General features: G+C 40.3%; 1 protein-coding gene across 1 annotated transcript in view; it reads right to left on the minus strand.

Moving 5' to 3' along the window:
• Positions 1 to 6690: 6690 nt before the first annotated feature.
• LOC135214812 (uncharacterized) overlaps positions 6691 to 18002 on the minus strand; it is a 92274-nt gene continuing 80962 nt past the window's right edge. Inside the window, exons 9-11 of the mRNA XM_064249192.1 lie at positions 14069 to 14169; positions 13643 to 13715; positions 6691 to 10772 (exon numbers count right to left, since the gene is read on the minus strand). Coding sequence (XP_064105262.1) covers positions 10093 to 10772; positions 13643 to 13715; positions 14069 to 14169 — 854 coding nt within the window. The 3' untranslated portion in view covers positions 6691 to 10092. The remainder of the gene's footprint in view (positions 10773 to 13642; positions 13716 to 14068; positions 14170 to 18002) is intronic.

The raw sequence follows: 18002 nt of genomic DNA on the forward strand, positions 1-18002 counted from the left end.
GAGACTTCTTCGGGGGAAGCGTCTCTTCAAGGTAAGAAATACTGCCATTGCTTCCAACACGTTTATGTGGAGCTGGCGAAATTGAACTGACCAAGTCCCCTGAACCTGTTTGAACTGAGAGTATCCCCCCACCCGGACAGGGAGGCGTCCGTGTGAATGGTTAACACTGGAAGGGTTGGGGATATTGAAGGGGTACTTTCTTTCTTGGCTAAGTTCTTTACTTTTGACCAAGGAACGGAGTTGATTGCGGAGGATCTGTGGGATCACTGACAACTTGTCTCGATATTTGGAGTTTGCTCTTGATCGCCAAATTCGATTTAAATCTTTCAGCCTTGCCTTCAGGAGATATATGTTACCGAAGCAAAAACTGGAGGGACCTAGGATTCTTTCCTGGTTTACTCCTTGACGTTTGTTTGCATTTGAGAAATTGCCTGACAGATTTTGCTATTTCCTTCCGTTTGGCCACTGGAATTGACAGATTGTGGGAAGACAAATCCCATTGGATTCCTAGCCACTGAAACGACTCTGGAGTGAGTCTGGATTTCGTTTTGTTTATCTGGAACCCCAGATGTTCCAGAAAGCAAACTACCTTTTTGATGGCTTTGAGACATTCCTCGACTGTTGGTGCCCAGATCAACCAATCGTCGAGGTATGCTGCTACCATGATTCCCTGAGCTCTCAATTGATGTACAACCACTTCTGCTATTTTTGTGAATACCCTGGGGCTACATTCAGACCGAAGGGCATCACTTTGAATGAGAATGTTTGATTTCCTAGCCTGAATCCTAGGAATGGGCGGAAGTGCCTGGCTATAGGGATATGATAGTATGCGTCTGTAAGATCGATAGAGCATGTGACGGCTCCACGCGGAAGTTAAGGTCCTTACTTCGCGAGGGTAAGCATCTTGAACTTGTCGCAACGAATGAAAGAGTTTAGCTTGACAAAGTCTAAGATTACCTTCTTTTTGTTGAGCCTTTCTTTGGCACGCTGAATAAGCGACCTTGAAATTTTAGATGCTTGACTCTCGCAATAGCTCCTTTCTGAAGGAGTTCTTCCGCGTAATCTGTCAATTCCTCTGATGGTATCTGGTGGAATGATTTGATTGGAGGAGGCTCTTTGATCCAACTCCAACCCAATCCTTTGGACACTATGCTCTGTGCCCAATTGCTGAACCCCCACCTGTGGCGGAAGAGGAACAGCCTCCCTCCTACCTGGGGAGCCTCATTGTTGATGGGCGGGTTGACCACCACGCCCCCCTCTGAACTGCCTGCTCCTTGTTGCCCTTCCTGCGCCACGCTGACGAAAGTAACCTCTCGCCCTACCTCTTGGTTGTTTGTAACCTTGAGCCTCATATGAAGGGTTGAAGGCTGGCGAGATTGCGTAGGAGGTGGACGGCTGAGATTGAGGGACAACAGGAGGATAGGCTGGTTCTGCTTCGAACTAGCAGGTTGTCCTTGTTGGGTAACTGGGACAGCTTGCACAAATTGCTGCTGTTGCTGGTGTTTCTGATACGGCTGGAACCTCTTACCAGCCTTCTTTTGCTTCTTACCAGCAGTGGGGACGGATTCTTGTTTCCTCTTCGAGGAAATACCCCACCTAGCTCTAAGGCTCTGGTTGAGCCTAGCAGCTTCGTGGTGCACTTCGTTGACAGTGGACTCTGGGAAGAGATCGCTCCCCACATGCTAGAAGCCAAGAGTCTATTCGGCTCGTGCCTAATAGTACACTCTTGTAGAAACATGCTTCCGGCAATTCCTCCTAGCCTGGAAGAAGTCGAAAGCGTCAGAAAGTACCGTCTGGAACTGAGATTTTGCCAAAATCTTGAACAGCGGTTCCGTAGCGTAAGAAGAGCAGCCATTTTCCGTGGATATAAGGGAATTGAGGGACCTACCAAACCTGGTTCGCGCATCAAACTCTGCCTGGATTAGGGAATCCGGCAGCCTCGGTAGCTTCTCGCCGAACTGGTCCATGGCGCAGTCCGGTTTGAGCTTACCAAGCGTGAATGTAGCTGGTTAAACTAAGTTCTCCCCACAATTCTCCGAAAGCCGGGAAGAGCGGAGAAGAAGTAGACTCCGCCTCCCTCAACTGTGGGATTGGGCTCATCCTTGAGGACTGCCTGAAGGGACTTCTCTACTAATTTCGTAGCGAACGGAAGAGAAACTTCCTCTTCCGTCGCGAAAATAGTAAAGGGACTCTTGTAGGCCTGGAGTTTAGTGTTCGTACACTCCCAGTCCTCAAGGCAGTGAACCCATTCCCGCTGGGCATGATCTCTACTATACAGGACAGACTCTCTAGAGATCTTGTCTTCCCTAGTCAGAGCCGTTACAGTCAGCCTAGCCATAACCGATGAAAGGCTGCGTCAGAACCCGGAGGGTAAAACTCGAAGTCCTCAATCCTCCGAGTTCCACACTCCGGGATAGAGATCATCCCATCCTTGAAAGGAGCGTAGGCAGCTACTCCTCCATGGGTTCTCCCATGGAGGGAAAGCTGGCAGAGAGTCGTATGCGGGAGTTGGAGAATGCCAGTGCTTGGCACTGGGGGAAACTGGAAGAGGAGCCTGAGATAGCCCGGCTACTCGGTCCTCATTCTCCCTAACTCTGTTAGAGAGATCTTGAATCGACTGGCCTTGATTGAGACAGAGTGCTCGACAATTGTGCGAACATCTGCTCGAATCTCGTCCCCAGGGCGGAGACTTGCGAGCCAACCAGCTCGCCCACCTGTTGCATCACCACTGCTGAGAAAGCAGAGGGATCAAAAGGTGCTAGGCCCTGCTCCTCCTACCGGCGTAGCCGGAGTGGAAGCGGAGGAGGCGGGAGAAGGCACTGGCTCGGCGGGAGCGCGGGCCTTCTCCTTAGAAGCCTTGCTTCTAGAGCTCTTTGAGTGAGAAGAGCTCGGCTTCGCTTTCACCGCGTCGGCGTAGGAAGTCGAAGACTTCCTAGCCGAAGAAGACGAAGACGACTTCCTAGAAGTTGTCTTAGCCAAAAGTCTTCGGTTCTCTCTGTCCCTTCACCTTTGGGGGTACAGGAGAGCGGAGAGCGGGTAGGGATCTCAGATCCCACAAAGCCTTGGAAAGAAGCACTCGAAGAGGGTACAGGAGAAGATCCAGGAGCACCCAAGGAAAGACCTTGGGCGCCCGACACACCTACCTCAACCAACAAATCCTCCACCCCTACCGCCATGGGTTCGATGTTAAGGTCCAGGGCAGCGACGTCCGGGACCGACTCCTGGGCAGCTACGACCCCAAAGGATTGCTGGAGGTCTTGCTGGATGGAGGCTATCAGAGGGGCCGCGGACAAGGGGTCAACATATCCAGTCGACTTGCCCGCAGGGAAGATCTGGACGGCCAGCTTCTTATCAAGAATATAAGGCTGGCCTTTGGCGGCGTTCTTCCCGAAGCCGCCCACCCACGCTTTCAGGGTGGCGAGGGCGACTTCCCTCACACCAGTAGCCTGAAAGAAAAGCGAGATGAGCTTCTAGTGGTGGCACGGGGTTAACAAACTTATGACTAAGAGTTGTTAGTAAAATGATAATGAAGCCTATAATGGACTTACCCCATCTCCCAGCTGACCGACCAGGTCGTAGCAGATGGCGCAGGCTTCTGGGTGCCAGACGATCATCCCGTTGAAAGACGTGGCACAGGGGGCGTGAGACCTACACTCATCGTGGCCGCAGGGTCGAACAGCGTCGCGTTACACGCTGGGACCTGGCAGTTGGTAGCCTGTAAGTGGAAAGATACATGAGTACCAGGTACACACTTACAGTCTAACAGATGCTCCGCTGGTGCCGGAGCGATAAAGTTAGATTAAACCAGAGCCCCGCCAAAATACGTGTGGTAACCAGGTTGGTTGCGTGCCCTAGGCTATAGCTCCGCTGATGGCGGAGACGCAAAGGGAAACCAACCAGGAGTGGTGGTAAAAGGAAACCACGACGTAAAATGGCGGGTATGGTAGAAAATTTATAATAATAACATTACACAATTCATTGTAAAATTAGGGTATATCCTTAAAATAATTATAATAATAATATACAAAACCTCTCTCCACCCGTCTACTAGAAGAGTGCACGGGTAAGAAGCAAGCTCCCTTCGGTAGCGGGGGAGAGATAAGTAAGGATATAGTAGGCAAGCAACCGACCACTAGTAGTGCCCACCCCGCCCGCTAGCGGAGCCAGTAATCTATAACCAAAGGTGCCCCGGCTGCGACGGAAGGCTCCTTTCGTTATAGCGAGGGAGGTGGCTGAGCAACTGGGGAGGGGGGGAGGAGAAGGTCTCGGCGTAACACGGCGGGAGAGAGAGAGGGGGGAGGGATGGCCTACTCCTCCCCGCCTCACCGACTACCCGCTCGGAGACCCGGTACCTCATGAGTGGTCGCCCTATACCCCCTGCTGGGAGGAACCCCTGGTCACTTCAGAGAGGGAGAGAGAGAAGGCGACTGAGGTTGTCATGACAACCAAGGGGTCCCCCAGCCCCTCCCTATACCAGAGAGGGAGGGCAGGGGCAGGGTAAGGTGCGATGGAACACGTGACCGCAAGTGGCCTAGGCCGCGAGCAACACAACCGTGAGAGGGCCACGTGAACCAGACTGTACCAATACAAGGAACAAGCACCTAGGCTAGCCTAACACCCTAAATATAATAAATAAATACATCGAAAAGATGGAAAAGACACTTTTAGTAAAAGAAAAAGAAGCCCAGGAGGAGGCAGACTGTTCCAAGAAACAGAAGCCTACTCGGAGCCAGCGATAGCCGATGAAGAGCAAGAGCCGGGATGCTGGGCCGGAATAATAATAATAGCCCTAAATACCAAACTAAAAGACATGGTAGGAGGGCTAAACTAGCTAAAACTCGATGTAAAAAACAATGAACGCAATATAGTAAGCCCATAAGTATAAGAAGTCCCAGTATGGAGGACCGGGAATTCTTAACGAGGCAGCATGGCGCCACCACGAGGCAACCGGGGAACCGTATATGACCTATTTAAGAGGAAAATACTGGTACCCGGAAGACAAAATGAGGTAAAACATTACTTATGAGTTACTTAACTTAGCCGTAGCAATAGCAGAGCGTTCCATGATGGTAGAAAAGGATAATCCCGAAAATAACACAGCACAAGGAAAAATGCGTCTTGACGCTAGCGCTAAAAATTAAGGATGTCCGCTAGGGGCGCTGCTGTCCGTGGCGTCCTCTAGTAGTAGTAGTAGCGACTGCATCGCCCGTTGGTATCAGCTCTCTCTTGGGGGGATTCTGATTGGAAGTTCTAATTGGTTATTGTCTCGTGGTAGTGTTCCACACTCGCCCCTATTACCATACCGACACTTCTTTTTAAGAGTGAGCGAGTCAGTTTTACTGACATTTTCTTAATTTTGTTTTTCTCTGGTAATTTTAGATTAATTTTACCTAGAAAGAATGATATTAAGGATCCTTTCATAGGCCGACACGAGCTGAGCCCAGAAATGGCTTACAACATCCGGTTATCTAAGCCAACCGTTTCATTAAGAGCTGTGGAATTTGCTCTTAATAATTAACTCTGCCACATGAATGCAGTTTCCCTTTTCCTTGCTTCACACTGGGTAAGTTGGGGGTGGGGGAGGGGTGAAGTTTAAGGTTAAAACACCTGATAATATTATATACATTTAATATAATATATATAATTACTATAATATAATATAGATATATATATATATATTTAATAATATAATACCATACATACGTACATACATTGCCATTTAGGATTTGGGTCATTTTGTTGACGTATTCCCTTTGGTCTAAGATGACAGTTCCCTCCCCTTATCAGGCTTCATAAAATCAAGTCATCCCGTTTGGACAGTTTCAAAGGTTCCATAAATCGTTCTTATTAAAAAAAAGCTGGGGGTGTTGCTCAAAGTGTTTTTAATTTAGTGAAAGCTTTATGCGAGAGAACCATTAATTCGTTTTGTAAACGGCTGAGACCAGTACACAAATTCAGAAGTTCCATGCGGTGGAATATAATGTTTCACCCTTGCAGTTGCACTATGAATCAATGGTTTTGAGAGGGCGGAAAGTAAGATGGAAGAAAGAGAATATGAAAGGAGGTACAGTAAAAGAAACGAAATGGGTTGCAGCTGGGGGCCGAAGGCACGCTGCAAAAAACCTCAAGAAATGCCTACAATGCACTTCTGACCTCTTAAGCAGAGTTGCTAAAATGTTTTTAAAGAATATGTATTGTAGCAAAAAAGATGGACTTATAGTGGACTGTATAATTATGCTTAACGTTGTTACTTGGTCAAAAACCGCTAAAAGCCTTACGTAACAACTCCACAAAACTCCCTTTGCGGTTTCTAAATTACTGGGAGATATCTCTCAACCCAATTCATTAATAACGAGGATAACACACCAATATCATTAATGAATAGTACCACAATTAAGTACTTTCACTTACTGAGCAGTCCTTGTAGACATGAACTCAGATCTAAATCGCTATACGAGATACGAGGAGAGGTACGCGCCTCTCTCTCTCTCTCTCTAAATGTTGCGAGTACTCACGGGTTGATTTTCAGACCTTAGAGGACCGCTGTGTTATCTCGTTTCTAAAAGTTATTTGCATAACCTTAAAGTATGAACACAATAAAGGTTTATCAGATCAATTTATATTCACCATCCACAAAACTGAAACATAGGGAAAATGAAACAAAATCGAAGGATATTGAAACGCATTCGATAAATGTAAAGTTAAAATTAATTTAATAACTAAAAGTTAAACATATCAAAGAGTAATAACATATAAGTGACAAATGAAATTAATCACTCAAGGGGAATTGTATACCAATGGCACTCAAATTAAACAAATTACGACAAAATTCAAAGAATCAGGGCAATCGCCCTTTCTAAATCCACAAACACATCACTACACAACACCTCAAAAGTTGAGCCAAGAAGCTGTTCGTTTCGTCCTGCATTCGGGTTTTGTTGGGAAAAAGAGACAAGTTATACAATTACCACGAATGCAGAACTGACTTACGAGGTTTTCATGAACATAAAATTTTTTACAATAATTATAAAGTTCGTTGTCAAAAATAAATTCCAAATATAATAGTGTGCAATTTCAACATATTTATTAAATGTAGTGAATTAATTGGTGGTGTGTATCAATAGAATTTTGGGCGATATCACACTCATACAGTGTACTACGCACATACGCATACACACCCCTAGAGGGGCACGCAAAGGAGTGTTCAGAGGGGCGAACTACTACCCTTCCTTTCCCCTCCCGATCTTTTGACCTCTCCTAACGGCTTCTCTGGCGAGAGGCACAAACAAGACCCAATGACACCTTCAACTCTTACCATACGTGATATGCGCAATACATTCACCAAGAGCAATTTCTATTATATATATATATATATATATATATATATATATATATATATATATATATATATATAAGGACAAATGAATTATCATAACTAAAAGAGTAATTATACTTCGTTACTAAAACGTCTACTGACGTTTATGTCAAAAGACTTCGTCTTTGTGTAAAACCATCTTTTCGGTGCTAAGCGCACCACAGATACTACATACTAGAACATAGCAAAATCAAATAAAATAATGTTAAGTGTCATTCTCGAATAGATGTGGTTCTTTCACCCTTATTATATCATGCAATATAGACGTACATATCTTTACCAAATATGTGGGCATGCGAATGCATTTGGTTTTCACATGAATACAAATACAGTAACATAGTTCTTGTCTGTCGATTACCTGACAGACGGCATTACGCAGTGAAAATCAATCAATAATTTCTTATGAAACAGACATTAATAACTATAATAAAAGACAAATAGCATGGAAACAAGTGAATACACAAAAACATTAGAAAATAAAATCGTTGTGAGAGGAATTCCTCACATGTATCAACCCAGTTTATTATGTGCTCAAGTTCCAAAGAAATTAATGTATTTTTCGTTGCCATGTGGAAAGTGCAGCCTTTAGACGTGAACTGGCAATAATAGCCATAATCACCTGTATGTAGTAACTATGTTAATTTAAAGTTTGTGTTAAAACCGGTTAACAATAGGCAGCCTATAATTTACTTGTCGAAAATGTAATTTTGGAAATTACGACGGGTCTACCCAACGCTTACGAAAAGTCCGCATCGAATCCCATAGCGGTGCCAGTTATCGCAATGGCTGTATTTTTAAATCAAAAGAATTTTCGTCGATAAGAAACCATTCAAACTCGTGTCAAACTGACATTATGCACAACAATTTCAAAATACTCGGTCAAACTTCCTTTAAAACCTTTACATCAAGAAACTGTCGCTTCCCTTAAAGAAGCAAACTACTTTCACACCATTACGTATTGCCTGTCTATTACTCACATCTTAAACAGCCCCTCACCATCCATCCCTTTTTTCTCTCTCTCTCTAAATAGTCGTTGACTATTCTGGCCTCTGTTTAGTTAACAGCCAACCCCCTTTAACAGGAAGTACAAAAGAACCCCTCCTATTGTTTTTATTTTTTGCACTTTTATGTTATTTCACTGTATTATGTATATTCTAATTTACTTATAGTTTAAATTCGCTTTGTAGTCTTTATTGTTTTTTAGCTTAGCGACTGTTATATTACTACATTAATAGGTTTCTTATAATTATTAGCTTATTTTAGCATACTCTAATTATTGTAAAAGCTAATTCTATTAGTCGCCCTAAAGATAGGAAAGGATTCCCAAAAGGTTTGTGTAAATAAAGAGAAGAAAGGATTTCTGATCTTCTCGCTGCTCTGTTTCCATGTACTATATTAATTATAAATGGAGTTACTGGGTCTTGCAACAGAATTTAGGAACTTGATTTGAGCAATATTTGGTTACATTAATGGCCGAGATATCAACATAGAAAGTTGAATGCCATTATAGGTCCTACCAATTGACCTCTGGGCTAAATTCTATATTCTGTTCAACAGGGTAAAAGTAAATTTCACACAACATAGTAGAAAGAGGTTGTTAGAGTGGTTGAACAGCAAAAAGAAAAGAGGGCCAGTAAATCAAGGAAATGATGTTTTGCTTACAGTGCACCATGTGGCATACATTAAGGGCATTGCAGGAGTATTCTGTTGACCGGCAGGTAGATGACTTCTGTATTTAGACCATGAAGCCCAATTTGGAGGAAAAAAAGAAAAGAAAAACAATAACAGCAGCCAAGATGGCTGTTCCATAAATATTGCTTTGTTTATGCAAATTCACCAAGGATATGTCAATACAACCAGTCTTCAATCATATTCCATATCTTATATATAACTATTATCTTACGCATAGGTAACTACTGATACAACTTAAGTTACAACTTGACATGAAAATGCATAACCTCTGAGGGACAGTTGCTTAAATTCCACATTTAACAAATTAACTCTTAACAAAATTAGGTCATTAGTATAGAAAAATATATATAATCATTGTTGCTGCTTATTATCCAGTATGATGTTTTGGAATCTGTATTCCAATTTGTGCACTTCCCTCACTCCCAGGTCTCACTGTAACCCACTGTCTCATGCACCAATTCCAGTTTGCAATCACAAGAGATGGCAATTCAAATAAAATAGTAACTAGTCGCAAACCATAAGGTCAGGTTTCACCAAGAGTGGTCATTGATGTCCAAATAACATTACAATAAAATAACATAGGAACCATGAATAACATTTTCACCAGGATTCTAACAAAGCTGCAAGAATCACTTTTTCTTAAATATGGTGAAACTGGATAAAGAACACTTCAGATAAGTTGTTAGCACGATGACTTACTGTTATTCATTATGAAACAGAAGCTAAGTACTCACCAAAAGAACATACACTTAACATGCATTTCATTGATCCAGAATTTGGGAGGGTAAATTTCAAAATAGAAACTGCACATTCCTGCTCCAGTGTCTTTTCCATCTAATTCTACATTTGTTATAAATCTACTTTCCTTACTGATGAGAAATAGAATTTCTCAGCCTTATACTATTTAGTGATATGGTGATAAATGACAAGAATTTCACGATAGCATAAAATATAAACTCCCTAGGGTAAAATCGACAGCAAACTGATTTGCTACAAAAATGCTTAGCAAAAATCTCTTTCAGATATCATTTCCTTCTGTAATGACCACTGACTGTATGACCTTGACGATAGTACGGTTCGACCCAAGTGTCGCCCCTCCAGTGACCCTTCACTTCATGACCTTGTCGGTAATGTTCCCTCACGTGCACATACCCTGAGGGAGCAGATGGCTTTGGAGTGGCAACAGGGACCTTTGGTGCAGGAGGAGAAAAAACTACAGGAGGAGGGGAAGGAGAAGAATATACTTTTGGAGGAGAATAGAATACTGGTTGAGGAGGAGAAGAATATACTTCTGGAGGAGAATAGAATGCTGGTTGAGGAGGAGAAGGAGAAGAATATACTTCTGGAGGAGAATAGAATGCTGGTTGAGGAGGAGAAGGAGAAGAATATACTTCTGGAGGAGAATAGAATACTGGTTGAGGAGGAGAAGATGAAAATAGAGCTGGTGTGGGAGGTTGTTTGAATGATGTTTGTGTCTTTTCTTGACATTGTTTGAGTGATGTTTGTGCCTTTTCTTCCCTTTTCTTTTCGAGAGCAATTTTCATGTCCCTGACATCCATACGCAGATTAGACAGTTCTGCTAATCCTTCCTGACTTTTAAGCAGCGTCTCTGTTTTTGTACTGACTTTCACATCTTCCGAGTGTTTCTTGATTTTTACATCTGACACTTCAGCTTCCTTCACTTCCGTTCTGCTAAGGGAACGATCTGTAAAATAATGAATTTAGGCAAATAAATTCTTCAGATATGGGAATGAAACTTTCCCATTAAACTTAATTGTTACTTTTGCTAATACTAGATTTCACGATGTGTATTTTTAACACAATCAAAATCCTACAGAAAAAACACCACTCGTATAATGTTTTGGACCGAGTAATCTGCAAAGATGTTACTTAAATTGTAATGTGAGTATGTACCGTCATTTTATGTTATGAAGACATGTTTTTAACATATGAAGACAAATAAAAACATCAATACATACCAAAATTAGTATTATAATGGCTCTAAGTGTGTGGTACCCAGTTTTGTTAGCACCGATTGAAATGTAATACATACATGTAAACTGTAAAGCTACAGTCAAACATAAACTTTTAAGAAAGTACATACCTTGGTCTGAGAAGCCAAAAAGGATCTGAAGTGAATAAATGAATGAACGACTATACTCTGCTTTTTTCCATCTGTCCACTGCCTGTGGTGGTTGCGTATGGTAACACTGCGTCCCGGGCTTTAGATAGTTATGCTATGTGTAAGTTTTAGGTAAATAAAAGGATATCTGGGTGTATATTTCCAATTGAAAAGTGTTTTAATAATTTATTGTATGCGAATTACACCGTTAATATTCAAAATAGGATATTAGTATTATTGTTGAATGTAAGCTGAATGTAACTATCTAAATCCCACGACACAATGTTACCATACGCAAACACCACAGGCGGGTGGACAGATGAAAAAAACCGAGTATAGTACCAAACCTGACAGTACTTCACCATCATCTAATGAGCAATATGAAGACTGAACATAAAATTGCAAAGAGAATTAATAGCCGATAGTGCGGACTGAGAAATTTGAGATAAGATAGAAATCCCCTTTAAAGGATTGCAATTCATAGCCTCAGTATTTATCCCATTCTCTTCCACTTCTAATATACATTAATATTCCCTTTCTATCATGTTTCTGTCTTTTCCACCTTGTTTGTTACTATACTCTTTTTTTTCATCTGTCCATCCGCCTGTGGTGTTTTTGTATGGTAACACTGCGTCCCGGGCTTTAGACAGTTACATTCAGCTTACATTCAACGATTATAATAATATCTTATTTCGAATATTAACGGTGTAATTTGCATATTAACGGTGTAATTCGCATACAGTAAATTATTAAAACACTTTTCAGTTGCAAATGTACACCCAGATATCCTTTTATTTACCTAAAACTAACACATAGCGTAACTATTTAAAGCCCGGGACGCAGTGTTACCATACAAAAACACCACAGGCGGATGGACAGATGGAAAAAAACAGAGTATAGTTACCTACATGTAGCTGGACAGGCTACAACTTTCACTTCCCACCACTCTGGGTAAACAATGGAGGAGTAAACTGACGAGATCACAGGCAATAGCTAAATGAGAATCTTTGTCACGGAGGCTTGACATTGCATACTTTTCTTTATTTATTCCCCTTTTTATCTCATAATTTTGCATGGCTTTTAATTAATATCACAATATTAGATTCTAGGTGATGAATGGCCTTAGTTGACCCAGTGCTTGACATGTATTCCTAAAATCTATAAATCAATCAAGCAACCCTCCTCCTTCTCATCTCATAAGAAAACCTCTACATGGAGGACAGCCTCCTATCATCATTCTAGCCAAACTTTGATAACACAGTGATGTCATCCCAGTAGGGGAATAGTGCCATCAGTGTACCTCATGTGGTGCACTGTAAACAATATTTAAGGGTCTCAGCTGGGTATCTTCAGTCCCTAGTTGTAATATCTTTTATCCTTTATTTTGAACCATCGTTCATATTCTATTTCTTCCATCTTACTTTCCACACTCTCCTAACAATTGTTTCATATTGCAACTGTGAGGTTTTCCTCCTGACACACTCAAAACCTCCTTTACTCTAAATTTCCCTTTCAGTGCTGAATGACTTCATATGCCCCAGCAATTGGTCCTTGGCCAAAACTTGCTGTAGAGTGATGTCATGGTTCAAAAATCTATGATGTGCTTATAGCCGGCTACGTCAGTTAGCTCCATCCTCCAGTTACAATTTGTGTGTGAAACAAATTTTTACTTCTTGCATGGTGCTTTTATGGGGAAACTTTTGAAAGCACTTGTCGATCTTGGCTCTCCTTCCCCTCTTTCATTGATTTAATGCTCTTGAAAGGCTATTACTATTACCACCAAACAGTTCTGAAATCTTACTAGTTAAATCAGCAATCGCTTTCTAGAAAACAGAATATAGAATTTAGGCCAACGGCCAAGAGCAGGGACCTACGAAGTCATTCAACGGTGAAAGGGAAATTGAGATTAAAAATGTTTGAAAGGTGTATCAGGAGGAAAACCTTGCAGCTGCACAATGAAACACTGATAGGAGAGGGTGGAAAGTGAAACGGAAGAAAGCATATGAATGGAGGTACAGTAAAAGGAGTGAAATGGGTTGTGGCTTGGGGCCAGAGGGACATAGCAAAGAACATTAAGTACAGTAACATTTAAAGTGCACCGCAGGAGTTGCGTGCTGCCTGCACTAACCTTTCCCCTCCAAAGCAAGTCAATGTTAACTGAGGCTGTAGAGTAAAAGTCTACCTGTTACCTTTCTTAGTTTTGTTGTCTTGCTCCTTTAGTAAATGATTTTGTGCCCGTCAATGGGGGAGGGGGAGGGGGAAACTTGAAATTTGACAAAGTCATGATTACTCTCATGCTCTGTGAATTGCCAGTTGTTCCTGAAACCTACAGGAAGCCTTGGTGGACTAGTGCCAGCAATAAATGATCATGAGGGCTACAGTCCAGTAGAATAATTGATAACAGGTCCCAATACTAATCATTCTGTTGAATTATCATGGATAATCTGTCTTACCTTCCAGCTTCAGTTGCTGACTTGTTTGGAGCTGCTTGTTGTAAGTTGTTTCCACCTTCAATGTTTGGGCCCCCTGTCATGACAAAATACAACTAATCATGAAAAAGTCATGCACATTTGGCCTCTAAACTGTCAGTAATTTGAACTTACTGTACGTATAAAATGCTCCTTAAGTTGAAAATAATAAAATGTAAATAATTATCTGTTAGAATGGTTTCAGGCACTAAGATAAAAATGACAAATACAAAACAACTTTTGGATTTACTTTTACAAAATTTGCAGAGAACTATTTATATTCTAGCTTACATTATACTAGACCAGCACAATCAAACAGTGCTAAGAAAATACATGATGGAAGTAAATTATTCGCAGCTGAGGAAACAACTGTAAATGTATACATTGCAAACTGATAAAGTTATAAATTACCTTTTCATCTGCCTTTTTTGGCGTTGCCTCCATGGGCTTTACTTCAGCCTTTGGGACTATTTTTTCTGCTTTATTCGTTTCAACTCTGCTATGGATTATGTCTATGGGATAAAAGGAAATTATGAAAATAATTTCGTCAAATATGGTAACCTTTACTTACTTGAGCAAGTATGTACAAGATTCTACGCTATGTATTTTTAACATAATTAACAATTTATGGAAACAATCTACTTGTATAATATTTAAAGCTAAGTAATTTGCAACATGACACTTAAATTCTAATGTGAATATGAACTGTCATTTTATGTTATGAAAATAACTAAAAGCATCAATATGTACCTAAATTAGTAGTATAATGGCTACTAGTGAATGGTACCCAGTTATGTTAGCACTGATTGAAATGTAATAGTACATAAATTGTAAAGGTACAGTCAATACATAATAATTTAAGAGGCTACAAATGAAATTGAAAGCAAAAAGGTTTCAAAGCTGTAACAGGAGGAAACCTTGCAGTTACACATGAAAAAATTGTCATTAGAGGGTGGAAATGAAGATGACAGAAAGAGAATAGTAACAGAGATTCAGTAAAAGGAACAAAAGGAGCTCAAGCTAGATACCGAAGGTATCATCTAGATACCCAAATTGTCCTGCAAAGAACTGTAAGGGAGGTACAATAACAGCACTAATCCCCCCCCCCCCCCCCCACCTACAGAGTAAGGACTCATTTTCATTTTGTCCTTTAAGGAGTTATTTCTCACCAGATGGAGGGCATACCAACCTCCCACCAAAATCGGCAGCCCCTGTCAAGAAGTTTTACAACAAAACCCAGAACAAGATGAGCTTGTCCACTTTTTTTATCCCCCAAAAAAGAAGAGCTTGCTCACTATTTTACCCCGAATAGTATGAGCTTCCCATTTTTTTACCCAAAAAGAGAAGAGCTTGTCCATTTTTACCAGAAAAAGAAGAGCGTGTGCACTTTTATTCCATTAAAAAGAAGAGCTTTCCCATTTTTTTTACCCAGAAAAAGAAGAGCTTTCCCATTTTTTTACCCAGAAAAAGAAGAGCTACCTCACTATATGCAAGGTCCTTGAGTGAGGTAACTGATAATAATTGCAACATAAATAAACTAAAGTTGTTTTTAAAGTAAACTAACTCTTATTTATTTTTACCCTATTTCTTTATTTGCTTTGCATTTTTACTACAGATCATTGTATATACTATATATATATATATAGATTATATATATATATATATATATATATATATAATATATATATATATATATATATATATACACAGTAGTACCTCGAGATACGAAAGGCTCAACTTATGAAAAATCCAAGTTACGAAAGCCAATACGAAAAATTTTACTGCTCTACATACGAAAAGTTTTCAAGATACGAAAGGTTGTTGCTATAAAGTCCCGAGATTCGCCCGGACCACCGAGAACAATTTTAAAACTCCCGCGCCGCCAACTGAGTAAACTCGCCACCATCCTCCCGCTCTCCCATTGGTTCCTGATGCTAGTCACCCCATAAGGTCCTGCTCTCCTATTGGTCAGCATCTACCCCTTGTGCTTTAAGTATTCTATTGGTAAAAGGTTGCTGTAAATTGAAAAACTTATTCATGCAAATACATTTAAAAAGAAAAAAAACATTAGGTAAAGATAGAATAAAGAATAGAAATAAAAATGGTTATCATCTGTTTGGTAGTTTCAGTAGTTGAAGAGAGATAATGAAAATTTATGGCTTACTGTGTAAAAGTGATTGCTTGACGATCGTTCGATACTAGTAAGTGCTGGATGTAAACAGACGTTTGGAAGCTTTTTTTTGTTTTTGTTTGTTTATTATAGTTAATGGTTACTTAATAATTATTTGAAATGAGTACATGCAATACATTTAATAAAAAAATTGTGAATTAGATATCAGAAAATATAAAATAAATCAGTCTGCCAACAAATAGGTATTTTTTAGAATTCTTCTGTTTTATTATTACGTTACGTATTACGCATGTTTCATTGCAGCTGTCAGTAACTCGGTATCTCCATTAGGTAAAGATAGAATAAAGAATAGAAATGATGGGTTATTATACTGTTTGGTGGTTTCATTAGTTGAAGAGAGATATTAATGACAATTTATGGCTTACTGTGTGCTAGGAAAAATGATTGCTTGGCGCTCGTTCGATACTCGTAAGAATGTAAACAATCGATTGGAAGGTTTGTTTTTTTTCTTTGTTTGTGTTTATTATAGTTAATGATTAATTAATAATTATTTGAAATGAGTACATACTGATTATTATTTATACATTTTATTGGCATATTCTAAGCTTTTAGCTTCTTAGTTTAGATGTCAGAATCATAGACTAGGCTACAGTAGCAACTGCTAACATAGGCTAGGCTTATTGCTAAGGGACATATGCTAAAGTCCTAATATATGCAGTAAAAATGGGGTTTTGAACATTACATGCAGTTGAATATTACTCAAGTATGTACAGTATTTTGCCTTTTTGGAGACATATTTCTTCCGTTCGTCGTAACCTAGAACATGTGTTTTAGGCCTGGAAATATAATTTACTGGGTGGGTTTTTGGAGGGCTTGGAATCGGATTAGCCATTTTACATGTTAAAATGTTGTTCCAAGATACGAAAAACTCATAATACGAAGGCCGTCTCGGAACAGATTAATTCGTATCTTGAGGTACCACTGTATATATATATATATAGTATATATATATATATATATATATAATATATATATATATATATATATATATATATATATATTTTAAATTTGCATGAATCTGAATTAAATTTATATATTAGATTCTAGGCAATGAGTGGCATAGTTGCCCCATTGCTTGGCACTCTACATGGAGGAGAGCCTCCTCTCGTCATGCTTGCCAAACCTTGATAACACACTGACGTCACCTCCGTTGGCGAGTAGTGCCAACAGTGTACCTCATGAGCTGCACTGTACAACAATACTTAGGGGACTCTGCAGTGTCCCTTTGGCCCCGAGTTGCCTCTTTTATCCCACTATCAGTATCTCCATTTGTAATCTCTCTCTTCCATCTTACTTTTTCAACTCTCTCCCAACAATTATTTCATAGTGCAACTTTGGGCTTTCCTCCTTGTCACACTTATAACAAAAACCGCCTTTACTCTAAATTTCCCTTTCAGCACTGAATGACCTCATAGATCCCAGTGCTTGGCCTTTGGCCTAAATGTATGTTGTAGAGTGACATCAAAGTTTATTAGTCTGTGATGTGCTTACAGCCAGGCTAGTCAAATCCTGCCCCTGATTACAATTTGTGTATGAAACAAATCTTTACTTCTTGATTTTTATTGACTATGGTTGCCTTTACGGGGAGGGGAAACTTTTGAAGGCTGTAGATGATTTTGGATCTACTTCCCTTCTTTCACAGTTCTGAAAAATAGTTAACTACTTAAATTTCAATATTAAGGTAAAAAGATCTTGCTAATGAGATCTGCAGTTGCTTTATAAAGAACAGAATATGGAACTTGGGCCAAAGGCCATGAAGTGCGACCTATGAGGTTATGCAATGCTCAAAAGGAAACAGAGTAAAAAGGTTTGAAAGGTGCATTAGGAGGAAAACCTTGTAGTTGTGCAATGAAACAATTGTTATGGGAAGGTGGAAAGTAAGACGGAAGAAATCATATGAATGGAGGTACCTGTACAGTAAAAGGAATGAAAGGGGTTGCAGCTAGGGCTGAAAGGACGTTGAAAAAAACGTAAGAAATGCTTAAAGTGCACCGCATCAGGTGCACTGATGGTAGGTATTAAACCCCCCTCCCCCCAAAGTCAACATTAAGCGAGGCTATCTAGTAAAAGACCACCTGACGCCTTGATTAGTTTTATTGTCTTCCTCTTAAAGCAAGTAATTTTGGGGCCAACATGGGAAAACAAACTTGAAAT

The sequence above is a fragment of the Macrobrachium nipponense genome, chromosome 19 (genome assembly GCF_015104395.2).
Source record: "Macrobrachium nipponense isolate FS-2020 chromosome 19, ASM1510439v2, whole genome shotgun sequence".
Classification (NCBI taxonomy): Eukaryota; Metazoa; Arthropoda; class Malacostraca; order Decapoda; family Palaemonidae; genus Macrobrachium; species Macrobrachium nipponense.